Source organism: Ciconia boyciana, chromosome 9 (genome assembly GCF_034638445.1).
Source record: "Ciconia boyciana chromosome 9, ASM3463844v1, whole genome shotgun sequence".
Lineage (NCBI taxonomy): Eukaryota > Metazoa > Chordata > Aves > Ciconiiformes > Ciconiidae > Ciconia > Ciconia boyciana.
Genome location: NC_132942.1, coordinates 42841992 through 42867886, shown reverse-complemented (window position 1 = coordinate 42867886; position 25895 = coordinate 42841992). Strand labels below are relative to the sequence as shown.

The 25895-nt window shown below is 44.4% G+C and overlaps 1 protein-coding gene across 5 annotated transcripts in view; it reads right to left on the bottom strand.

Annotated features, from left to right (window-relative positions):
* Nucleotides 1–8764: 8764 nt before the first annotated feature.
* Nucleotides 8765–25895, bottom strand: part of CRISPLD2 (cysteine rich secretory protein LCCL domain containing 2) — a 32038-nt gene continuing 14907 nt past the window's right edge. For all 5 annotated transcript variants that reach the window (XM_072873482.1, XM_072873485.1, XM_072873484.1 and 2 more), the window contains 10 exons: nucleotides 25484–25584; nucleotides 23760–23918; nucleotides 22850–22910; nucleotides 22178–22244; nucleotides 21074–21204; nucleotides 20882–20925; nucleotides 19882–19954; nucleotides 19099–19174; nucleotides 14220–14353; nucleotides 8765–12196 (listed from right to left, as the gene is read on the bottom strand). In XM_072873482.1, coding sequence (XP_072729583.1) covers nucleotides 12142–12196; nucleotides 14220–14353; nucleotides 19099–19174; nucleotides 19882–19954; nucleotides 20882–20925; nucleotides 21074–21204; nucleotides 22178–22244; nucleotides 22850–22910; nucleotides 23760–23918; nucleotides 25484–25584 — 901 coding nt within the window. In that variant the 3' untranslated portion in view covers nucleotides 8765–12141. The remainder of the gene's footprint in view (nucleotides 12197–14219; nucleotides 14354–19098; nucleotides 19175–19881; nucleotides 19955–20881; nucleotides 20926–21073; nucleotides 21205–22177; nucleotides 22245–22849; nucleotides 22911–23759; nucleotides 23919–25483; nucleotides 25585–25895) is intronic.

The following is a 25895-nucleotide window of genomic DNA, read 5'->3' as shown; positions in this document are numbered from 1 at the left end:
CACCCGTCTCTCTGTGTCGTGTCCCCCCCTGCCCCCGACATTGCTCCACATCAGCCCACCAACACTCTGCAGTTATTTTAACAATGGGCCTAAAGCAGTCCTCAATAAAATAAATGAGGAAATGAGCATCAAGATAGTTGCAATTCAGTAAGCAGCTGTTACAAAACAGCGCATCGTGTATACATGAATCAGTACAGTGCAGTTTGCAGACTAGGACTCACGCAGCTGTGGTTCAAGTCTGCGGGCTTCCTATGGCACCTGATTGCATGGCAAAAAAAGAGGCAATATCCTCCAACAAATTGTGAGGGCTACTCATAACCCTTTAATTAGAAAATTCATTGGTGAGCCTGTGTTACAGACCACATCCCATAGCCCTGTGGATACCCACAGAATACATTGCCCATATCTTTTTGTTAAGGCCAGCTGTAACAGCACAGCCATCAACAACCAGGGGCATGGTTTGATGCCATTTCCTCTCCTGCTTCTTCCATGGTGGAAATCATCTGTCCTGTAAATACACCCTCACCAAGATACCACCACTCCAGAAAATCTGCATGTTCCTGCCTGGCTGGTTTAGAGCCTCTAATACAGATCATGGGGCTCTCTCAATGCAAGGCAGCCTGGTTGTGCTGCGCAGCCTGGGGAGGGGAGGTGGTGTGCGTCACGCAGAAAATGTGGACCTGTGCCTACATTTCCCCATGAATGCAAATTTGCACAGAACTGGGGTTCATTTGCAAATCCTGAGCTGGCAAACTTGGGGCAGAAGTGCAATGACTAGCTCAGGCCCTGGCTTAATGGTTTCATAAATGAGATCCTGACAGCATTTGTGAGCCTTTCTTTTAGAAAGGGCATCTGTGTCTTTCCACCCTTGGCAATAATGGGTTCCTGTCCCAGTCAAAACAGATGTTGAAATCTACAGCCATTTTCGGTACACTCATTAAAAATGAGTCAGTGGTCCATTTTTACTTCCTCTTCTAATACTTTTCTTGCTACCCTGCTCTCCCAGTAAAAACTTCCTCTGCCGTTAATGTGATAGTGTGATCTGAGCACAGCCTGTGTCTACAAATTGCTCCCTCCATGCTCAGCACAGCCCTGCCTGCCCCTCTCTGCCACCAGGGAAGGGAGAGGGAATGCAAAGTGGGGCGTGCGTGTGAGTCCCAGGGTCTTTGGTCTGCTTTTAATTAAAGGTAGAGATCACAGAAGACTAGACTGGTCGGCAGGTGATAATAAGAAGGGATGGGAGAGCTCAGCACAAATTGGGGCTTAGATGAGAAATTCACATCTGCCAAAATTACTGCGCCCAGAGGGCTGGTAGGTAAAAGGTGTTGGTGGGAATAGGGTTTCCCTCTGTTTTGCATGCCCCCAGCTGTGGGAATGACTCCTTTACGCATCTACCAACACTGAGATGCTCCCACAGATGGGATGCAGCTTATCAAGACACAAAGCCTCGCTGCAGCCCAGCAAGGGAGCAGACCGGAGTGCCTCAACACATGGCTGTTCAAACCGGGTCTACAAATGGAGTAGTTACAAGGCACCATCCACTTGTTAGCGATCAAGCACAAAACTAATGATATCTGTCACTGGTGTAACAGCAGAAGTTGGGCTTCTGTCCAGGCTTGTAATCCTCAGCAGTCTTCCAGGCTGCGTGTGCTATTTGACCAGCTGAGTTAGCTGTGCCACTTCATTTTCTCCAAGAAAGACCCACTGGGAAGCCATCGACATAAAGAGGTGGAAACAACGGCCGTGTTGTCTGCCCACCCGCCGAGATGAAAAGCTGCCCATTAATTTCCAGAATGCCCAAACGTTACCTCAGGAAAAGCTAAACTGCTTGTGGCTGTCCTTTCCTAGTGAGAAACTTCCTTTACATTGCATTTAGCTGAAGTGAGGAGTATCATGGTCTGGTATCTCATAGAAGATTTTCCTGGAAGAAGGCAGAGCTGATGGTGGTACTCTTCCACATGCTTTCAGGGGAAGGGTGAAACGTGTCCTCAGCATTTTTGGATCGGCAATTTCAGCATCATGTGAGACCTTTCAGTAGCAACTGTTTGGAGCAGATGTGGAAGACATGGACTTATCTCCTACACCCCTGAGACCCCCAGGCTAAGATGAAAGAGAAAACTGTCTCCATGTGTACTTGCTGGCATCTCTGTGCCAATACAGCTCTCAGCTCAGTAACAAGTATTTTCCCTAGAGCCACAGTGTGCTTTTTCTCTTTGCATTGGACCAGATCCAGGGTCAAAAAGCAAAATCTGAAGAGGAACGTCCATTCCCGGAAAGGGGCCTCCACCTGCACTGCCACATGGGACCAAAATCTACCACTGAGAGGTGCAGACCTTCAAGCTAATGTGTGTGTGCTAATTAATGAACCAACTGCTCAGAGTCCTTGCAAAGCTGGGGTTTGGCTTGAAGGAGCTGAGGAACAAGAAGCAAGAAGTAATTTGGGACCACCTAAGTGGCAGCAGGCTCCCCACCACCATGCTGGACCAGCCTCAGCGGGATGGGCTGCAAAGCCAGGGCACAGCGTCATGAAATTAGGCACCGATGATGAAACTGAGTCTTTCATAACCAGCTGAATAAAACGCTTTTCTTTTGGGGAGGAAGAGGAAAATGTGTTTGTGGTGGTTCAAAGCATCGGGATCACCTCACATCCTGACTTCCACTCACCCCTCTGGTTTTTGGGGACTGGCTTTCATTCAACAGCCAAGGCAAAACTGCCCTCAGATTCGACAAAAATAAGGCCTTAGACTCCAGTTTGAGTCTTTGTCATAGCCCCTTGCTCTTCACTCCTCCTTTTGCTCCATTCCTCGGAGAAAAGCCTTTCTCCTTCGCAGTTCTGCCTGGAATCTCTTTTTTTTTAAGTTGACACTCTTTTTCAATTTCAACAAAAAAATGGTTCCCCTCTTCACCCAGACAATACCTCAGTCTCCACCAGGAGCCAGCAGATACCAGTTGTACACCATGGGAAACTAAAAAAAAAGAAAAAAAATCTAAAGTAAAATTTTCCATTAATGTTTTTCAATGCCAACAAACTTTTAAGAAGTCATGCTTTCAAACATGAAAAGAAATGACTGAAATAACTGCAATTTCAGTTTTTAAAACGGAATATTTTTTTTTTTTCATTTTGATCAACAAAACCACTTTTCACTTAAAACTGCCTCGGTAGAAAAACGAGGGGTGCATCTCACTCCATTTTGCTCCTTAATGCAACAGAAGTGCTTTGGGGGACTGGGTGGTTGCATAAACTTTGCATAAATGTGGTCGGGTTGGGGTTGTTTTTTTTTTTCCAGAGGTCAGCCTGGCAATGAAAAAAAACCCCTCATTTATCTGCAATTTGCAAGTATGGAGTCAAACCCTCCGATTCCCCAGGAGTGCCCCGCTACCGGCCCCCAGATGAGGAGCGCTGCTCAATGTCCTCCCTGCTTGGGTCCCTTCCAGGCAAGCTGCTCCCCTCGTGGGACTTAGACACCAACTGGCTTCACCAACCCAAGACCTCAGAGCAGCTCCAAGCCTGCATCTCAGACGTGAAAGGTTGGCACACGCAAGACAAAAAAAAAAAGAGAGAGGAACACATACCTAATTCTGTACTATTACACGTAAAAAAGACCTGCCTTACAGATCCTGCTAATATTTCTGTTCCCAATGTATGAATTATTAATATTTAGTATCTGTGACTCACTAATATTTACCTTAGGAAGTATTTTTATAAAGTTTGACTGGTTTTCTCGACATAGGAGCTAATGGAGGCTCCTGTTGTTAACAGCCAGGGAGCCCTCCCTTAACAAACTTTTCTGGTCACTGTTTAAACTGGGCTGCTGGGCTCTTTTATGGCCCTGAACCTCTAACGCCGAGCACTGAGGCTGGCAGGGATCGCTGCCGATGGCTCTGCTGAGACGCAGCTAATTTTAAATCTGGATCTCAAGGCAAAGGAAAAACCTCTCTTTTACTGGCAAAACTGTCACAGTCGAACGCTGTGTTCAGATTACGGGAAGAGGCTGCGAGAAAGCACACACAATCCCTTTTTTGGGTACTTGGCATTAATTTTATCTGAAGTCATGGATTATATAAGAGAAGAGCAGAGACCTCACACACGTTTTTCCTGCGTCAGTGCGGGACACCCGGGGGGGACGGGGGACCCCCTCTGCACCGAGCCCTTGCCATTGGGCCGTGCTGTGCACGTGGCCAAGGGGCCAGGGCTTGACCACTTTTCCAGTAACTCTCCTCAAAACAGGATCACAAGCATTTTCTGGAACTGCATCCTGAGCCGTCCACAATGTCAACTAGAGTTGGCTTTTAAAGTCCTTTTCTTGATCTAGACTAGAGGGTTTTGAGCTCATCAAAACTCGACTGTTTTCATAATTTTATTGCTCTTGTTAAAATGGTTGGTGTCCGAACAAATTCCAATTTAGTGCTTTGGACTTACAAAAATCATTGTTTTTCTGATAAAGAAGCTGTTCCCCAGAAAAGCATTGACCAGCAGTAGGCTACTTAGCTCTGTGCATCTGTTTTGCTGTAACAGTTTAAGATAGCTTAACTTCACTCGTGTATTTGGAAAGGCGAACGCAGCCTGCTGAGCTGGCTGCCTGCCCTCAGACGCCTGAGATTGTTTCATGACTCTGCAGATGAGAAAATTTCCGTGGTCTCCATCTTCCCACCAAAAGCCTGTCCTCAGATGGTGCTACATGCCTGGCACTGGTATGATATGCCTCTTCTGCATTTCAGCGGTCCATGCTGCTCTCCAACAGCCAACGCTCAGTTTGTGTTACTCTGCTCAGTGACATCCCTACAGGGATGCCCTGAATCACCCCTTGCCAGCATTTCAGATCAGCGTTTTTCTAGGGTTGTCCCCAGTACTTTACCTCAGACGTGGCAGGAGGTCCACAGGTCCATCCACAAACCCACCTCAGGGTGTCACAGGAATCATTTGTCTGCCAAAAGACCTACAGGAAAAAAAATCTGAACAACAAACAGTTAGGAGAGCAATGACTAGTTTTTGTTATCTCAATCCATACTAGCGTGATGCTGCGCACCTTTACCTAGGCGGCTTCTGCTGGAAGGTCTCTATCTGTATCACCATGGGACAATGCCAGTCCATGATTGTGTACCATCCTGGTCCAAATAGATGATAACCCTTAGCATATGATTTCATGTTTCCTTTAGCCTTGAAAATTATAGAAGTTACAGTTGGGAGGGCCATCAAGACATTTTCTAGTCCATCCTCTACTCAAAGCAGGATTAGCAGTGGCTATCTCATTCTTAGGAGCTGACAGACAGCATTTTCTTAAAAACCTTGAATGACAGCCTGAAAAGACCACGCAGAGTATCTGTTCCAGTCAGAGCCTTTCTTAATGGCCACTCTCAGTGTTTCCTACTACAGTTTAAGCCCATTAACTCTCAGCGGGTCCCCTTTGGGCACAAAGAACAAATGTCCTCTCTCCCCTTACGGTATCTTTACATGCTTCAAGAGTTCTCTCCCTCTCTTTTGTTATCCTCAGCAATCCTTCCTCCTTTCTCAGGGGTTGTTTTAGCTCTCAGGTCATTCTCTTTGCTTCCTCCTGGACTTCCCACAGTTGGTTGCATACTTTTTAGGCAATAGCGTACATCATACATAGACATCATACTGCACTAGAGACCTTAACAGCACGAAGCAAAGCTGAAAGGTTTCTCATGTGTCTTGCAGCCCACATCCCTCTTTCCACATCTAATATGACATTCACCTCCTTGGCAATAGCGTGATGCTTTTGACTCTTTTTTATCTCAGTGGGCTGAGTTATTGCCCTACTGGTTGGTCTCTGTCTTTTATTATTCCTTGTATTCCTCTCTTCTGAGTACTGGCTTGTTTTTGCAGACTGTTTCTCCAACTTTTAGAATTATTTTTGTTTTCAGGCCTTGCCTGTCACCACACTCTCAGTCCTTCTCTGCCATCCATCCCTGTGCAGATTTAATAAGCATATTATCTGTTTCACCGCACAGATTATTAATGAAATTACTGGTTAGAATCAGGCTGAAATTTTGCCTGCAGAAGACAGTTCTCCATAGATTTAAACAGATGAAACAAAACAGATATCAGCTGTGAAACACTGAGAATTACTCTCCAGACACAGTTACTGATCTCGTTTTGGAGCCCCCTGGCATTTATCTAAACCGTATTTTGATTACAAGCATGTCAAGTGAGATAGTATTAAAAACCCTCCTACAGTCAATCTATCAGGGTTTACTCTTTTTTTTCCAACTCACAAAGCCCGTTAAGCTGGTAGAGAAGGACATCAGGCTGCTTTTAAGATTTGTTTCTGACAAATTTGTCCTCTGCCCCCTTGGCATAGTTCGTAGACGGTATTTTCTTAGCTTCCACAAGTACAAAAGATGGATGTGCAGAAACAAGCCTTGAAGCAGCTACTGCAATAAAAAATTGAGGATATCAGTGTCAAGCACGTCTCAGGATGGTGGATGCATTGGCAGGTCCTCTTTCGGGGTCATGGTTGCCCACAGCCCCTAAACCAGAGGAGCTCCAAACCTTGGAGAAGCAACACTTGTAAGGCATTGTGAAGCACTGAATTTATTCTGCAAGCCTGTGCTCCCTTCTCCTGCTTTCAGTTATAATATTCCACCTGAGCCTCCTGACTTTTAGCCCGCTATAAATATCCTTGTATTCAGTTTGACACTTAATAGCACTACGATGTCCTCGGCTATGCAGCAGATGATGAGGGAAACTGCATATAGCCCTTGCCTGCTCACATGGTATGAAGGGTGAGGAGCAAACACTGCAGAGAAGAGTGTTGCATAAGGGAGACCTTGTCTGTTGATTTAACTCCGTAACCCTATTTTAACCACTGTCAACAAGATATAAGGGTGGTTTCTGTTTACACTGAGGCTTCTTTACACTGCTCTGTCCACACCCTAAAGTGGCATAAATGTCTTCTAAGTACCTTAAAGTAGGTCCTTAGTATAAATGAGAGCCAACCCCGTCGTTTGCAAAATGGCTTTGAAAACATTGCCCGGGTGCATCCTATAAATTAATGTGGGGTTTTGGAAGAACACCCATCCCAAGGTATGCCCATGCTATACATAGCCTCTGATGAGCTCAGCACGGGATGAGGAGCAGGCAGCAGAAGGCAGAGCCACAGGCAACAAGACATTTCTCCTGAAATGGTGAGCAAGGAGAGCCCTGCATCCTGCTGATCCCAGAGGATTACCAGCAAAGTGGGAAAACAGGGTTATCAGGTCCGCTCCTTTTGTGGGCTCCTACCCTCACTCAGATCTACATGGGTTTCTCTTTCCTTTCCACTCTACTTACATTCAGCCTTCCAGGTTTTATGTCCTCTTCACTAAAGAGCATAAACCTGAATCCCACCCCCGGCTGGGGGAAAAAAAAAAAAAAAATTTCGCTCCTACCTCTTTGTGTGTTGCTTTAAGTCTTCACTTACCTGATTTGCATACCTGCTGTACGGAAAGAAGACACAGCTTTGTCTGCAGCATTGCTCACGAACAACACTCCTGATAACACCATTTTTTTTCTTGACGAGGATAGAGTAAAGCACATGGCTTGAGCAGGAGGAGACAACAGTTAGCAAAAGCAGAGCCAGCATCAAAGGGACAGAAGCTAACACAAAGGACAGGAATAGCAGCCTTAAATTTTGGATGTTACGCTGTTTTCCTCCCTACGTCAACCCGGACCTACATTTTGCAATGATATTTTGGGGCATTTTGTAGCACTAACAAATAGGAAATCAATAAGTGTTACAATCAACAGGACGATCTAGGCAGCCTCAGCATGACATGAGCATGAGTCTGAATACCCTTCTCTGCTTACTTTTAAGCTCGTGAAAATCTTTCCCAATATTTTCAGCAAGGGAGATAGTTTTGCAGCAGTGAGGGGGGGGGAGAGCAAGCACACATTGGGCATGAGCAAGTTCAAACAGGCAGTTTGTAACTGCAGGGCATGCGATAGCCACGAAACTTTCCTTCTGCAGAAATCATCGGCAGCTCAATAACTGTGTTACCGTGTCAGTCCTTGGTTTGGATTTTACAGGTAAATACCGTTCAACCATAACTGGATCAGGCCAGCTGTGGACTAACGCAAACATCTCTGTATTTTATGTTGATCTTGTTGTATATGTAATGGAAAACATAAAATTTCATGGCCGCCTTGTCAATCAGGACTCCCTCCCATGGCTCAGTCCGCATTTTTGGTCAAAAGCCATATGGTGCTCATTGCCTGGAGGCTGAGTTGTAAACCTCCTTGTCATGTTGCTCCTTTAAACAAGACGGTGTTGAATTACCATGAAACAACTTGGTTTGATTTGTGGCGCTGTCGGCAAGTATGAACTTGGAGAAAATTTCATGGGGAGTTAAAAAAAAAAAATCTGTGCACTTTTCCCTTCAAAAAAATAAGGGTACATTGAACAACAGCCTGGCCAGGTGGGGAGGAGTTCACCTCAGTTGTATTTTGCAGCACTACTTTATTAAACACTATTTCCAACTCATTCATCTGCTTCAGACAGACACTGATTTTCCCTTACTCTCAGGATGTTTCAGGCAAGGACACATCTTATTCTTGATGGGGTGTAAAGGTTGACTTTTAATGCCTGGGTACTGGGCAGTTTTATTTATTTGTTTGTGGAACAGACTCTGCACATCCTGATCTCGCTTGGGCTCTCCAGGGGATACTCTAGTCCCCAGGAGTAATCCCAAATAGCTCTTCTAAATTCAACCCCAGCTCTGTCTGAGCATTAAAGACAAGGGAAGCATTCATTCTGGGAAGGTTTTATTTCACAAATAATTCAGAAATCAAAAGAAAATGGAGGGGGGAAAAAAAGATATTTTACAATTCTGTATTTAGAAAAAAATTGTAGTTTATAAACACACAGCCCCTTGAAAAACATGCAAAGGTACACAAAAAATTTACAAGAAACTTTTATACATAGGAAGTAAAATACATCATTTTTCATAGAAAAAAAAAGCAACTCTATGAACTGGCCCTAAATATTTAGACTGCACAACCAACCAACTGCAGACTCCTCAATCAGCTGTTGGCTGAACGTCTTAAAATGAAGAAATTAATGGAGCCAACGGACCCGACAGCACACCGGCAGCCGGGGAAGCGCCGCGCTTCAGCTTTCGCACTGGTTGCGTTTTCTGGAGATTTGGCTACGCTGAGCCAGATGCTCCGCAATGGCAGCGTCTGCACTGGCAGTCTTGGTTTCAAAAATAAATTTATTGGAAAAGAACAACCAGGCAGCATCAGCTTTGCCAGGGGTTTAACCAGACGCTTCAGCAAGGCTACACCCGGGTGCTTCAAGTTGGCACGTGCTTACTAATCTGCTGAGCTGGGGGCTAAGGAGGAATGGATCTGGTGATATAAAGACGTGCTGCATCTTTAAGCGGCATTGAAATATATTAGGCTGAGAAATGTTTTGGTATCAGAAATAAAATCAGTAAATATTTGGCTAAAAACCGGTACTGTCCCACCTATATATGAATAGCTAGCACACACCATTGCAAGTGATTGCTATATCATGACTGCCTTGGAGGACCTGATCGCCCCTGATTCTGGTGGAGGTATGTTTAAATTCATAGCACCTAGGACCTCGAATAATATTTGTGTAGTAAAGGCACAATTTCTCTTTTGTACAACAAATATAAAAATAAACAGATACAAACTTAAATTAACATTGGTTTCTAAAAATCCAAACCAGTTGGCTGAAGATAAAAATATGCAATTGTAACTTGAATTAAGCATTTTAGGATATTTCTGTTGGAATTATAATTCTTCCCTCACCCCCTTTTCATCAGGTAGATACATCCCAAGCTGTTTGGACTTTTATGTGCTGACAATAATCCCCCGGACTTTTCTCCAAGAGCCCTCACATTTCTTTCCATCATTTTACAGCATACATAATTGTCACAGACAGCATATTAGAGGTGGGATCCTACGTTAGCGTCGAGGCATTTTATGTGCTCTTGCAGTCCCCATACCTGATTGCATCTCTCTTGCACTTTCCGATTCAATAAATAGCACTGTGGCTACCATTTGGCCCATGATGGTCATAGATTCATGCTGCAGTATTTAATGGGCTTGAACCAGACCATGCATAGTATAATTATTCACAGTGGGCAGAAACAGGGAAGCCTTATCTCACTGCCAAGATCTCAAACGCTTCCAACCAGCAGCTTTTCTAAGATATGTTCCAGCTGTTTTTAACATCAATTTACCTAGTCAGAAAAAAGTACTTCAGTTTTCCTATCTAAAGCAAATACTGTACACCTTGGAAGACGATACAATATAAACAACGACGATACAGAGAGTCATTTCTCTCTATCCACCCCAAAGGTAGGTTTGCTGTGCAGCACTTTTGGAGACCATGCAAAGCAGCTCCAATTTAATATTTTACAAAAGGTCTCTTACCAGATTCAGATTTCACAGAGAAAGAAACCCCATCGGTGAAACAAACTGAGTGATAAAAGTAATTTCCTTGCTGATTTCAAGGTGTTTACAGAATTAAAGAAGTGCTTAATCATATAAATATTTTTGGTCTGGGTTTTGAAACAGCTTGAAGAGATGGCTTTTCTATCTGTCTAGATTAAACCAAACAGACTGAGCGTAAGAGCACCTATGAGACATCTGCCAAATAGAGGGAAATATTTTCCCATTTGTTATACAATATTACAATCAAGTTATTGCACAGAAGGACTATGCATTTACAAGAATTGAAGAACTAAAGTTTACATTGCCTTCTCAGAGTAACGAAGTTACTGGATGTGTGTGCATCAAAAGACAACCAGATTTGTGTTTAGACCAATTCTAAAAATTCATTTCCAAAGTAAAGCAGAGAATACTCTCCTGCCTTAAAGAGCTGGTCATGCTAGGCTCTTCTCTTGGCTTTGAAATGCATTTGGATGCATGTTGAGACATAAATAACAAAATATTAAACAACATCATTACAAGACCTATGGGTTTTGCAAATCTTACCATCCTAGACATCAAATGCTCACGGGTACAGCATTTACACTGAAAGTGGGGATCTGTTGGTGTCACAAATTGAACAGGAAAAATTCATCTACCCCAACTTATGCCGTATCTTTAAAGTCTCAGAACTGCACACACCACAAAGAGCTCCACGAAGGTGAAGTGAACATGCTTCCTATGGATGCAACCATTCCTAGCAGAAATAAGATTAACTTTATCACTACTTAACTACTACAGATAAAACAACCAGCACTGCTGTATAGAACAATACACTGCATTTAACTGAAATTTTATTTGAAATGGTGTGTAGTATAGGATGAGATGTGCCAGCACAGGAGCCCCGATTCACTGACCTCTCATAGGTTGCCAGACTTGCAAAATTCCTGCGAATGTTTGACCAGCAAACATTAAACCTGCTGTTTTGATTATCTGGTGGCCTCATTTTCTGCAGCGAGGATCTCTGCCACCATTTCACACCCTACTCCAGTCCCCAAAAAACCTTGACGTCTGGCCGACAAGAACGTCCTCTCCCCAAACGTGACACCATCATACAACTTAGCCTAGCACGATGCCCCAGCAGCCTTACACAGCAGTGCTGATGCATGCCACCTCCTCGGGAAAATACCAAAATTGTCTCTTCTTTTGCACAGAAAACATCAAACATACACAAAAACACTCTATCAAAGCCCAGCCTCTCCTCAAAAGATGCAACTTTTAAGACAGTTTCTCATTTCAAAGGGTCCAGCGCCTGGACAGTCGCTCACTTCTGAGTCTGCTCAGCAGCGCACATCCTCACGCCCATCACAGTAGATGCTTCACACCCTAAAAATGCCATCCAGGGCCAGGCCGAGATCCCTACGTCTGCTGTACATTGAGCCACCGCCGTTCTGTGTAGCACACCTCTCTCATAAATTGAAAGTTAGAACAGTTTATCTTTGCTGAATGCCCCTAGAGAAACGAAAACACGAAACGAAAAGATACAACGCTGAACGGGTGCAATGAGATGCGAACAGCTGAGTCAGAACCTGGTGTCTTTTTTTTTTTTCTTTTCTTTTTTAATTCCCTGAAAGAGATCGGCAAGGAGGGTATGGTCAGAGCTGATGCCATCAGAGGAGCCTTCCTGTCTCTGGAGATTAACAGAGCGCTCTCCCAAAGAAACCTGCACCTTCCCTGGGAATTTACTGCTTCACAGCAAAAATTCGGAAAGCGTTTCCATCTGAAGGATTCTTCAAGCTGGAAAAAAGGAAAAAAAGAAAAATTTAATGAACCAAATGCAGGCACTGCCGGACCCAAGGTGTGATAGACCTACAGGTAACTCCAGATTTCTTTGGGGTGCACTGCCTCAGCACGCTGGCTCTCTGCTGATGTGGCCCCACCAGGAGCAAGAGAAAGATAAAGGATAAAAAATAAGGGGCACGAATCCACGAGTTCGCTTTTATTTTATGGTTTCAATCCAAATCTACAGTGCTAATGCCAACAAAAGGAGCTGGGAAGCAAAAGTCTCCCTTACAGTGCTAGCTTTTATCCAAGGAACACTGTGCTCCCATATGCAGGGATTCAGGCATAAAGAGGAACATGTTTTCCTAAAAACAGTTGTCAAATAGGCTGGCAGGTTCCCAGGGCCTGCCTGGCCCATCTCCTAGTGCTGGCAATGGGAGTAGCCAGATCAGCTCACGTCAAATGACGATAAATATGTATATTCATTTTCAATCTGCAGAGGTGCCCCCAACAGCTCTGACTCCAGCTGCTGGGGGTGGCTGTGTGCATGGGGGCAAGGGGTCTTTTCTCTTCCCCGCCCTTATTTCTTCAGCCCTGCTGGGCTGCAAAACCTCAGGAAAAAGGCAAAAATTCATATTCCCGCAAAATAAACATTCCAACAAGGGTAAGGACTCAGTAAATCTTAAAGGCAACCTTCTCCCATACCTATTTGGGTATGTATCTTTACCAAAGGTTATTTCCAGTGTCCTAAAGGGTAAGGTTTTCACTTGATCTTTGAAAAGCTATTTCACTGTCCAGTGGATCTCACAGCACAAAGGTGCTCCTTATTGCTGAGTGTAAATAACACTTTCCAAACCTTCATACTCATCCCTGCTGCGAGAACGTCTTTGGTTTCCCTCACCTCCTAGATCAGCACCTGGTGCTCATATTGCATGTCACTGCTAGCAGTAGAGTTTATTCTTAGCTAGGGCAAAGTTTGCCATCCAAGTAAAAAAGTTGTCTGTTAGTATAAAAGATAACTGAAAGCAAGACAGAGATAGAAGAAAACTCATACGAACAGGAGGTTTGTCACCTAAATCCAATCTACCGCATTGCAAATCACAGAACTGCAAAACGCTGATCCTGATAGATCTATGCTAAAGAAGCCCATATTTAATGCCGATAGCTTTCCTGTCTTTGTCTATTTTTATTTTCTGAGATGCTCTACAGCATTCTGGGATATCCATTATTAGAATAAAAATAGGAAACTTCTTTGGTTTTCTTACGATAATTATAAAAGATTAACTACATAGAACAGACAGAGCCATATTAGCAGCGACCAAAACCCCTCACAATAGCGGGAAATTCTATGTTTGCAAAGATAGCTCTGAGAAATCAGTACCATCACAGCAATATCTGAAAAAAATACATCACAGACTAAATGGAAGCTTCAAATTAGAAAGGACTGAAAGAGCTGCAACTCGATCATTGCGATCATCCAGAGGTGCAGGGTTTTGGAAGCACTAATCTGCAATTGTACACTGAAACCAGCAAGGTTGGCCCAAAAGAAACTACAAAAAATTACAAGGGTGGCAAACCCATCTTCAAAACCTGTTTGATCATCTCTCTATAGGTTAATTTACTCATGTTTCTTTCAAAGAAAATAGAAGAAATTAGCTAAACACAAACACATCCCACTCCCCAGAACTGAATGGAAATCCCAACTGTAAACCTCAAAGCACGGCCCAGGCTGAAAGCTGCAGAAATACATGTGCTTATCTTTTAACGTGATAAACACAACAAAATGTATTTATATGGACTCATACTGTAATAAAATAAAACCAGGCTTAACAATATTTCATAGCTTTCACCCCAATCTGAAAGCAGCTACTCACTTGTGGAAGGTAAGAGCAGGACAACACGCTCTATTTGTTTGCATCTCACTGTTAAGTCATGTATTTCCAATCCACCAACCTTTCTGGCTGATATCTGCTGACTTTGACGTACAATTGAACACACAGTCGAGAATCAGAGGAAAGTACAAAGAAAAAAATCCCACCTCTCAGACTGGACTCCGTTCTTTAAGGAGCCAACATAACTTTTCTTCTTTTCTACAGGCATCACGTCCACAAAACCACCTCTTTCATCTGCAATGACTCCTGCGTGCACTGCAGTTTTGCAGATACTGGAGCTCTGAAAAAGATTTAATTATTTTGACTTACAAACTGTCTGTGTTTTATATCTGGAGATTTACCATCTCCATTAGCAACAAGGAAAACCAGGGAATAAAAAAAAATAAAATAAATTTTAAAAAGAGCAGAATGAAAAAGCTATGAAACAATTCTGTCCTTCTTATGGACAGACTAGGGATAAAAGATGTCATGGAATAGATCTTGCAGGTATGTCATAAGCCCCAGGAGCAAATGCAAAAGCAAAAGGTCAGTAAGAAGATCCACCACCACCGCAGAGGACGAGCAGTCTTCCCACCACTCCCTTCTGCGGTGGAGCTGCGCCTGGGAGATGATCCAGGGCCAAAGCTGAATCGAGGACAACTTTCCAGCCAGTGCCTCTTGGGTCTGCACCAGAGAAACTGCTGCGGCAAAACTCTTTGCTAGCGACTCTTTGCTCAGCAAAGTTTATTCACCCAGTTGCTTGAAAAGCAGACGCTTTTCCTGAATTAAGGTAAATGACCACCAATTATCCAGGAGAGTTCATGTCCTTCTTTCTAGGAAAAACAGAAGGACTGCACCCATTGAGTGGTGTAGTTTTTGGACAGGCCCCATAAGACAACAGCCAGTAGGGAGGGAGATTAACACTTCTGAAAAGACTAAAGCTTCTCTATTGCACATCGCGCCGTTACCCTGCACTCCAAGATGTGCAGACTCAGAAGAGCTGGAGGAACACAAAACACTAATAACTGATGACTAAGCTCCCGAAACATCCAAAAAAGAGAGCAAAAGCAGAGAAGGCTTAGGCATAGTATAAACTTGGCCATCAACCCTCTAGAGAATTTACATACAGCAAGCAAAAAAAGCAAAACCCAGCTTTGTACAGGGAACTGCAGCAGGTGAAAATCCCAACCCCATAAATTCCCTCCCAACCCCATAAAGTCCCTGATCACTAAAAATCACACTACCACAAAACCAGCACCAAGGGAAAACGTTCCTGTCGCGTGCGTACAATACGGATCATGCTGTTTCATTCTTGCAGCCATATATGGCAGGTTTGCCTTGTCCCCTATATATTTATCACTTTGGATGGCCTATCTCTTGGCAGCTCTCTGACTTTTGAGTGCCAATTTGGTATTTTGCTTCTATATATGGTCAAGGGAGCAAGGGAACGCTGTGTTTGGAAGAGAAGAAAGGCTGTGAATTCACCCTAGTATGCGGTGGGAAATCTGTAAATCTAAAATTGGCTCATAAAATTAAACTGTCCTGAATCAATTTGCAACACTCTCCACTGGGATACATCCTAAACGATGTTCTTCTCCAGACATTCCTGTTTTATTCCAGGACTTGCTGTTCTGCCGCTTACTCAAAGCTTTGACCAACAGGCTTTTTATTGCCTTACCTCTAACCTCCCATTATCACTCCGTTGGATTACAGCCCTCTCATATCCCAGGCCAGGCTCTGCTTTGATGAATTGATCGCAGAGCTTTTGGAAGATGAGACATTACAAGAATAAGGCCGTCCCCTCAAATTCAGAAGTACAGCGGCTGTATGGACCACGCAACGGCTTTCCGTGGTGTAGCCCCTTGGGATGCTCCGAGAGCATTTCCTGATGAAGCGGACTCTGAGGCATACACCATGAAATGACAATACCTTTTATAGTGGCCTATTAGCAGTCATCTGTGACTATGAGTTTAATCATCCATAATTTCCTCATTAGTGTGACTGGTTTAATCATTAAGTTTGTATCTCCTGAGAGCTGAGCCACCCAGCTTGGTTTGCTCTGGTGATAAACACCTGCCTGATTATGTAGGTGATCTATCCTCCTCCAACTAAAGGCCACACAACTGTGGATAAAAGACCTTATCTCAAGAGCAGAGAATCATTTTCTCTCCTAGCTTGATAGGGCTCCTGAGCAGGGACAGGGACGGGTTTCCCTTGCAGTCTTATGTCACGCTAGGAGCCAGGCAGAGTGACAAATGGCAGCGTCTCGTGCAACTTAAAAGCTCTTTTACAGCCTTGATAAAGGCCGCTGGCTGTTCACACAGCTCCAGCATCACCCCAGAACTGGTCCTGTCGACGCTGGCAAGCTGAATTTTATTTCCTAGGCACAATCATGTGCTCATAGAATTTTTTTTTGTTTCCCTCCCCTCCCATTTACATGGCAGTGTAAAGAACTTTGCTGCAATGTGCTACCAGGGAAAAGAGGCAACAATTTTTCTGTTGCCCAGCCAGCTCCTTCTGTCTACTGATTTCAGCACTGGAAGGCTCTGGATACGTTCCCCCCGTGCCCTCGTGTGCTGCTTCAATCTGCAACCCCTGCATCAAGGCAGCAAGTCTGTTCTCACCGAAAAGTAATGCTATTCTGTGGAAAGACCTGGGATTTGGGCATGAACTCTTCCCATAGCGTATTTTCTTGCATTTTGTTCATTAACCCCAAATTTTAAGGCCCCGCTGTGTCCCGGTTCCGCAGTCTTACTAATTTCACCACAAGCAATTTCCTGCACTGCTTTTTAAAGCAAAGACTGCCAATATCTCTTTGTGCTTTAAGCACCAGGAGATAATGTTATAAACACACAGTCCAAGATAGTTTCATAATGATGAGTAAAAAAACCCCGATCAGAATGCATTTAAAGCGGGTAAAAATCTCTTAACACAAACCCAGATAGTGGTGCCTATGACCCATGAATAAAAATCAGACTTATCTCATAAAAACTGCTAGTTCTTCATGTCACAGCTTTGTTCTTCATGGCAAAACAAATTTTCACATGCCTTCCTGGGATCACGTAAATACGAACGCTATCTCGGGCCAAAAGCACAGTGAATCAGGTCATTACACAGACTAGCCAAGCATTTTTGTCATCGCAGCTTGCACTATCAACTCCTTACCTGCCAGAGCATTTAGCAAATCAATGTTTTGGAGAAGGTGCTAAAAGGCCAGAGCGGGGAATGCAGACTGGACACAGGGCAAGATGCTGCTTTTTCTTTTAGATAACTTATTTAAGAAGACACAGTTGGAACACAAGTCCCCGCAGGGCCATGAAGGTGCCACTCTAGCCATGAAGCCAAAGAGCCCTCCCAGAAGACTAGGACTTGTCCCATCCAGCTTATTCTCTGCTTTAATGGTTCCTCGGCCGCAGGCTGGGGTTAATTCACAGCATGGCTCCTGGAGAGCATCCTGCACAGCCCATGCTCCCTGGGAAAAGCCTTTGCCCAAACTCTCCCTGCACGGCATACGTGTTTCTCTTGTCAGCTTTCCAGCATTTCTAAGCATCTCTCAGCATCGACAGCTCTCCCTTTGCAGCATGTTTCACAGCCTCCTGAAACTCCTTTTTCCCCAGCTGGTTTCACCTGCTTTGCTACCAGTCTCGCACTCTCATGAAAACCTAAATGCTTTCCTTATTACACCTACACTATTAGCGTGGCGTAATTACAATCCACGCTATTAGTACAGTAATCCAGACAAAGGTTAACCAAACCCCTAGGAAGTGGCCAAATACTTTTTTTTTTTTCTTCCCCTATTTCATTTTCCTCCCAAATCACAGTCCATGCCCCCGTTTATGAAACAATACCCAGGGGGTACAGTAGGAAATGGAGCTTGTGATTCATTAAAGGACACCAATCCTTTTGCGTCAGTACAAATCAGGAAACAACGCCAGCCCGGGATGCTGGTCCTCGCCTAATACCCTTGTAATCGCAGGCCCTGTTCGAGGGCAATCTGAGGTAGCTTTGTCCTCAGTAAAAAGAGAGAAAACTATTTCCCATTTCCTGCAGGTCGGAGCGTGCACAGAGGCAGGTACCGCGGGGTGGCAGCTGCCCGATAAATTTGCATGTCAGCTAGTCTAGGCTAACCTGTTTGTGCAGCTCTACCTCTAAAAAAATTGGTCTCAAGTAAAAAAGAGGTTGGTTTTTTTTAAAATTGCTTTCGAAATCGCTTGCCCCAAATTATTGGATGATTTCTGCAGGATGTTTTTTCTCAGGAGTCTGCAAAGCTCCACAGTGACCCCAAGCTGGGGGTCCATGATCTGCCAACTGCTTCCCCCAGGCCTTCAAAAAGCACATTCCCACAGGCTACACACGCCAGCCAGGGAGCTGGCATTTCTAAACACAATCTCTGACAGAAAAAAAAAAAAAAAAAAGAAAGAAGCACCCGCAAATGGAAAACGTTGAAACCCAGTTTTTAGAGGCCTAATATTAAGAGATTTCCAAAAAATGACTCTCTGCCTAGTTTTAGCATCAAGTCTCTGCTCATCCCCACGAGCAGAGTTTAGAAAAACAAACCAACAAAACCAACTCGCATGCTTGCTTTCCACTGCTCAAAAGCACTGTTCAGCTCCCAGAAAGAGGAGGGGAGGACAGGGCAGGGGAAGAAGGCCTATTTTTGCCAACTATATAGTGTGATGGTATATAATAAAGGCCCTTTGGTGCTCATCTGCAGATCTTGAAACATTGCAAAGGTGGACAAGCGCTGCCATCGTCTCACAGCCATAGACCCTAAGGCATGGAGAAGTTAAGTGACCTGCCCCAGTCCATAAGAATAAGTCAGTGCTGGAGAGTGGAAGGGCTCCCCAAGCCCATTGACCCCAGCCCGGTGTAGCAGCTGTTGCACTTTGTTAGGGCTACATCTTCCTTCATCCCCATTCACCCCATCCCCACATGGCAACGATCATGGAGAGTTTGACTCTCTTCCCCAAATCGCAGAGCACGACGCCAGCTCTGCGATATAGGCATCGTGATTCACGGGGTCATCAGGGAAAGGAGCATACTCACATCTGCATAGACGTTTGTGCCAAACACCGGCGCCCAGTACGATGGCTCGTCTTTACAGTGGGCTGGACAATAAATCCTAGAAAACAATTTATTCATATTTATTCTCTATATCAAGGCTCAACAGGAAAGCAAGCTGCATTCTTGGGAGATTTCGAGTGCCTGCATCTGGTCTGCAGGTGGCAACAGTGAATTCAATTATTTGTTCCCCTCAGATGACATTTGGTAGTTACTGCAGAACTGCAAGCAGAGGGGTTTAGACCAGTAAAAGTGGTATTGGTCTTTTACGACATTTTCAAAAGTCATAAATGTCTATATTTCTGCACAACACTGTGCACGTAATTATTTGCATGTGTTTGTGCTCCCCTGGCCTGCCAGGACTTACACCTGCACAAAGCAGCTTTCTAGAACAAACTTCTTCCATGTTTCAAGGTGGAAAGGAAAACCACATCCAAAAACCAGCAAGTGCAGGAGAATAAAGACAGAGTGCGAAGTTGCACTCTCATACATAGGGGTGTGCTGAAATGGGATCGCGTAGCCTGACTGATGTTACTGAAGCGGTCCAAAAACTTAACATGAATTTTCTATCATGATGCCAAGAAAAGCAACGGTGGCAGGAGGAAACATGCCATTCCCAGCTCCCTCCTCCAGTTCATCTGGTAAAATCAGCTCCGTTCCTGCTAGCCCTCAGATTTGGGGACCTCAGCATCTCAGCATCCTCCATCCTCAGAGCAGAGCGGGTTTAAGCTGAACATAAGCAGGCTCGTGCTCGTGGCATGCAGTTACCTCGGGCAATGGGTCGTCGGCTTTTTGAACTGGCACAGCTCAGCTACTGTAGTATAGCAATCCAGCGTCTGTGCTGCGGAAATAAATAAGGAAAGGCAAATTACTAGACCTAATAGCCCAGGCAGCTGCAGAAAACACAAGTCACAGTCACGCAACGCATCTGGTAAGACCCATGTGCAGCTGAGGGCACCAGGAGGAAAGCTGCTCGCTCCTTTACTAGCAGCATGCACCCAGGAGAGGGCTAACCAGCTCTCCAGAAAGCCTGCTACCATGCTACAACGTGGCCTTAAAAAGGTCACAGCTTTCAAAAGAGAAAAGCAGCTGACCCACAAGACAGCGTATTTTTGCTACAGCTCCAGACATGGAGTCCAAATAACCTGACCCCCAAATTTTTTCCTGAAAGTGGCTCAAGTGGATCTAATCAAAATGATGATTATATGAAGCAGGAGGAGGAATTATTCAAAGGTATTCTGAAAGTGGGAATTGTTTAAAAAGTAGAACTCCATAGTATTTATTTATATGCTTATCATAAATATGATGACTCACTGTTATAAACTAATTTTATACGTATTATGTGTTTCATTATACCATTGCACTATTATATTAGGTACTGTTTTTTTTCAGTTTTTATACAGTGCCCACACTAGACTGAGGCTTTCATACAAGGATGGCTCAACTTCCATCACTTTACTACCAGCAGCCTGTGACACTGCAGCTGATGTCTGGACCCGACCGTGACCCATCACCAGGAGATGCTGCTAGAAATGGCCGGTCCCCACCTTTTTCAGTACCTTCCTCTTAGAACCCCACAGAAAAATGAGGTGGCTGATGGTAGAATTGCCCATAATGGGTGATGGATCGCCACTCTAGGGTTTAGCTGTGGTACTGAACCATTTGACATGACCACTTCAAATGAAAAAGAGCACTGTAAGGAATGATGTTTTCAAGTATCCCGTAAAGCTCTAGCAACAATGGTTTCTTCTCAACTTTTAAAACTTACTTGTGACTTTGGAAACCATGAATGCATTTGAAGGCTTACTTTTCCTGCAAAACAAGCAAACAAAAACATCTATTAAAAAAATAAGCATACTAGAATTACTTGAATCACTATGTTTACATATGAGTAACAAAGACGACCAAACATCTGCTTATACTTTAAGCAAACACAAAAGCTTTTTAATGACGATAGTACCTAAAAGACTCCACACCGTTCCTGGTGGACTTGACAAAAGCTGGTGTCCTCCCCTTCCTGGTGATATCAACCAGTCCTCCTTTATTGTCCAGGATGCCGTAATGAATTGCAGCACGACATATGCTTGATGACTGACAAGAGTACAAATACAAATAGTATGTGAAATAAATCTCCTTCACAGAGCAACGCTGACCAGCCGCTGTGCAAAAAATGAAGGAGAAATGAAACCACCACCAAAAGGCCAAATGGAAAATAAGCTGAGTACACTCCTTTGGAATCTGGTTGTTAAATTTCACTCTCCCAACACAGCCTTATTCTTTTATTATTATTATTATTATTTTAAGCACTGCCTGGTTGAATGGCAAGCTTTTTTTAAATAACAAAACCATACATTTAGATACAATTTAGAAGAAAAGCAGCATTGGAAATTAACAACCAGTATGAAATATTTCTAGTTCTCAACAAAATATTCAAACCCAAAATATTTCTGCTGAAACCACTTGGAGGAGGCGGCTGTCTGCAATCACAGAAGTTGCAGGGCAAAGATGTATCATGGGCGATGCAGTCATGCACCAACAGTGAGAATAGGGAAAGCAGACATGCTTTTACACAAAAACCCTTTTATCTTCAACCTTTCTTCACCCCAAAAGTAGTTTTGATGGGAAAACAGTGCCATGCTTTACTTATAAGTTATCTTGCTAATTCAAGGTCCAGCAAATCAGCCCAAAATATTATTTAGTGACAACATTTAACAGTGTTTTTCACATAAAGTTTCTGTTCAGCATGACAGCTGCCCACACTAAAGAAGAGATCTTTGTAAGAGCTGTCTACTGACCCCCATCCCTCACTTTCCATGGGTTTCATTGCACATTAAGGGCATTCATGACAAAATCAAGTCTGGAATCACTTCACCTTTCCAGACTGCTTCTTTTTTCATCACTAAGATGAGGAAAATACAGATAATCTTTATTAGCACCATTTTATAGCACCACAACTGGAGAATATGAAAAGCCAAATTACACTAGAATTGCTGGCATTTCCCACTTCTGTTATTACCACTAACTCCCCACAAATTACATCTATGAGCTATTAAAAGGTACTTACACTCTCATAATAAAATGTTCCAAAGATCTTTCCCTTACTGTACAAGCAGCCAGCTGGGCACAAATACCTAGTAAAGATATATATCTTTGAGGGTGGCAAAAAAACAATTCAAGAAAAACAGACTTTGACTCTATTTCATTTAATAGTCATTCCATTCATTTCACGTAACTCTTCCATTTAAAAACAAGATTGCAAAATAGCTACTTTTTAAAACAGTTTCTCCACCCTCCTTAAAAGCCCGACCAATATTTAGATTCTGTGGATTTGGTTTTTCTCCAAGTGATAAACTGTCCCGTTCTTTGCAGAAACCTTAACCAGAAGTTCTTGACTGGCTGGGAGGGGACAAGCCATGAATTATTGGTCTGGCTTGGACAGTGGTGGAATGCATGAAAAAGGCTCAAAATGACTCTGCCAAAATTTATTAAGCGATTTTGGACACCTGGGACTGTGGGTCATCATGGCTGAATAAAATAAACTGAGTCACCTTATTGGTAGGCTTGGCTGAAGGCTTTGTATTAAGAGAAATTAAGGCTTTTTTTTTTTAAAAAAAAGAGATCTACCTAGATAGCCACAACAAATACATAGCATAGCCTATCCCATGTTTGCAAGAACCAGACAATTTTTAGGCCACTTTTTCCCGCAGCGCTCCAAGAGGTATCAATAAAACGCTACCTGTTGCATGTTGAGCCTCTGCATTTGTCTCTCATCTTGGTTTCACAGGTAATGACTTGTGCTGGGGAGAAAAAAATAAAATAAATACATATTGTAAAAAGGAAAGAGACTGCCACAGCCTGCTCTCGAGCTACGGAGATGAGCAACCACCATGCATCTTTCCTGGAGGTCTTTGGTGCGGCGAGATAAAGTCTTATCACAGACCAACCTGCCTGGAGCAGTTCATGCCTCTTTAGCCGTTCACCTGAGACAGGTGTCTCTGGAAATATTAGCGAGGAAGAAACATCTGACAGCTGAAGGCTTTGATTTACAGCCCAAGGTCTGCAGCCAGAGCTCTCATTCTCCATTTAATTACAGACTCCCGAGATGCTGGTAGATAATCTTGAAAAGGATGCGTTGGCTTGCCTCACCTTGTTTTCACAATAAGTCTCTTAATTAACAGCGATTAGAAAACAACTGAGGAAGTACTACCAGCTCCACAAATAACATCAGAAATCTTCCCAAGCAAGAAATAAAAAGGAAACTAATTAAAAAAAAAAAAAGCAGCTGCAAAGGGTGTAACTGCTGAGTGTAGAGTATTTTAACTGGGAAATAAAACCAATATTTCCTAAAGTGATTACTGATCTAGGGACCTTCGGTTCATCAATACTTTCTTGAGATGTCTTAAAAGAACAAGTAACTATTGCAGATTGACATGCAGAAGGCATGAGTGGCTTCTGAAAGCTTTGCTTCCCACTTCTGGCAGGCTTCTGCTATAATTGACAAGGAATTTTTGCACAGATTACCTCCCCCTCCACTCAAACATCCTCCCAGTTATTTTTTCCCTGAGCCTCCTCATTGCTTTCCACACCTTTTCCCATAGAGGTACTTTAAAACTTATAGGAGCTGAAAAAGAAAGAGGCCGTCTTACTCATGTAGGAGTCTGGGATGATTTTCTTGGGCTTGATGGGTTTGCTGGGCTTGCTTTCGGGAGGGTAGAACTGCACTGGCTTTTGCTCCGCGACCTGTGAAATCTCCACTTCGTTAGTCTCATCTGTCTCAGCGATGACGGGATCTTCGTAACGGTAATCTTGTCAGAAGAGGGGATTAAAAATAATTACAGCGTGTTCGCATTGAAGTTGGACAGGTTCATATTTTGAGAGAGGTGATTTAGTTTGACGAGGATCTGCTTTTAAATAGTTGGAAACTCAAAAATGCCCAGTGAAGGCAGTGCAGGGCTATTGCCAGGGCAGGTGCAGCACCAGGAGGGGAGATCTGCTCCTCTCCCGCTCCTCTGCGCACGAAGCAGCATTTACAGCATCTTACAATAAAGGTTTGAAATGATCCCTGCTAATTAGTGAAAAAAAAAAAAAAACGCTGCTATTTCTTCTTCTGTTTCCCATACAGCTCTTTCTCTCTGGAGGAAAACACAAATTTGCTGAAGGGCACGTGCAAGAAGAGGGCCCTAGTATTCGGGAAGGCGGCTCAAACCTCTTCTCCTCCCACCTGGGTTTGCTTCTTCAAACCACCCCATCAGCACGGCTTCAGCCAGTAAAGCACGGGTTCTGCTACAGCACGATCCTGGCTTTAGCACCTGCGGCAGATTTATCCCTCGGAGGATAAAGTATCCTTCCACGGAGAACAAGCTGCTTGCTGTTGCCGCCGGGCAAAGGGATCTGGGAAACGATGCCAGCAAAATTCATTCTCCCGGGCCAGTCCTACCCAAAACCCTGCGCCGCTCTCATCCTCAGCAATGAGGAGAAGAACAATGCAAAGAAAGGGATGATGGATGGTGGCTCCGAGAGGGTTTTCTACCACCGGGGTATCCCCTCCCCTCTCCCCGCTGCAGCCCACCTGCACCCCGGGGACCTGCCCCTGGACCCGCAACCCCAGGCTAAAAATGATAAATGCAGCATTGCAGCAAAATAAGCCTCTGCTTTGGGCAAGTCTCCAGGGAACCTGCCTGTTTCTGAGAGCCCAGTTCTCTGTGAAGCAAAACACATGGGAGAAGAAAAATGGCCCCAGAAAATCCCTGCGTGCTGGGGGGACAGCACTGCTTCGCTGGAGATTTCAGTGTGAGGAATATTTTTTAGATACTTTTTTCAGGAAAAACCGACCACGATCCCCTCCTTTCCTCCAAGAGACACGAATCGCTATATTCATTTTGCAGCCATGAAAACTAAGGTGGGGAGAGAGGGAAACGCTCTGTCCCCGGCCCCTGAAGGAGCGGGGCAGGCGGCCAAGCTCTGCCCACCCACGTTGCCTCCAGTAAGCGCCGGAGAACATTCCCTTCCCAAACAAACCCCGCGAGGACGGGATCGCTCCTGCCCGCAGCTGCCAGCGCTCAAAATCCCACCGGAGCTCCTGAGCCAAACCCATGTAAGCTCAGAGCAGCTTCCCCCCATCCGAGCGCTCGCTCTCATTTTCACTGGGGAAAACGCGCCAAATCTGAGCTCCAGATTTTAAGCAGTTCAAGGCTTTTCAGTTGCAGCAGCAGCCACTGGTTTACCACGTGTCGTGATGTCGAAATACTAAGGATGGCTAATTAAAAGGTGCATAAAGCTGCGGCTGCTTCTAATTAAAAGTTTCCAGGCATAAGTTTGCTCCAGCCTTTTCCCCCACCCAGGAGGGTGTCCCAAGCCCCCCACCACATACCTTTGTAGCAGAGGTTGTTCTGGCAGCCTCCTCCGTAGCTCGGCGGGCACTCGGAGCAGGGGCGGCCGGTCTTGTACGGGGCTTCTCCGATCCAGTTGCCCCTGCAAGCACAGGAGCAACAAGCAGCCGTCAGACACCCAAATACCCATCCAAGCCCCCGAGACAGCCCGGCACTAAGGGAGTGGGGAAAATGGGTGTTTCTGCTGTGCTCATCCTTGGGTAGGGGGCTGTAAATGGAGAAAAGACGACCTGTCCCCACTCTTTCCGTCCCTGTGCTGCCTGTCGTCCTCCAGCGATAGCTCAGTGGGCTCAGGGGCTGCCTGCTTGCTGCCTCCCATTTGCCTGACGCTTGCCTTCGTCTCTCTTGTTCATCAGAGCCACAAGTCTCCCGCCATTTTGTGCAACACCCCCA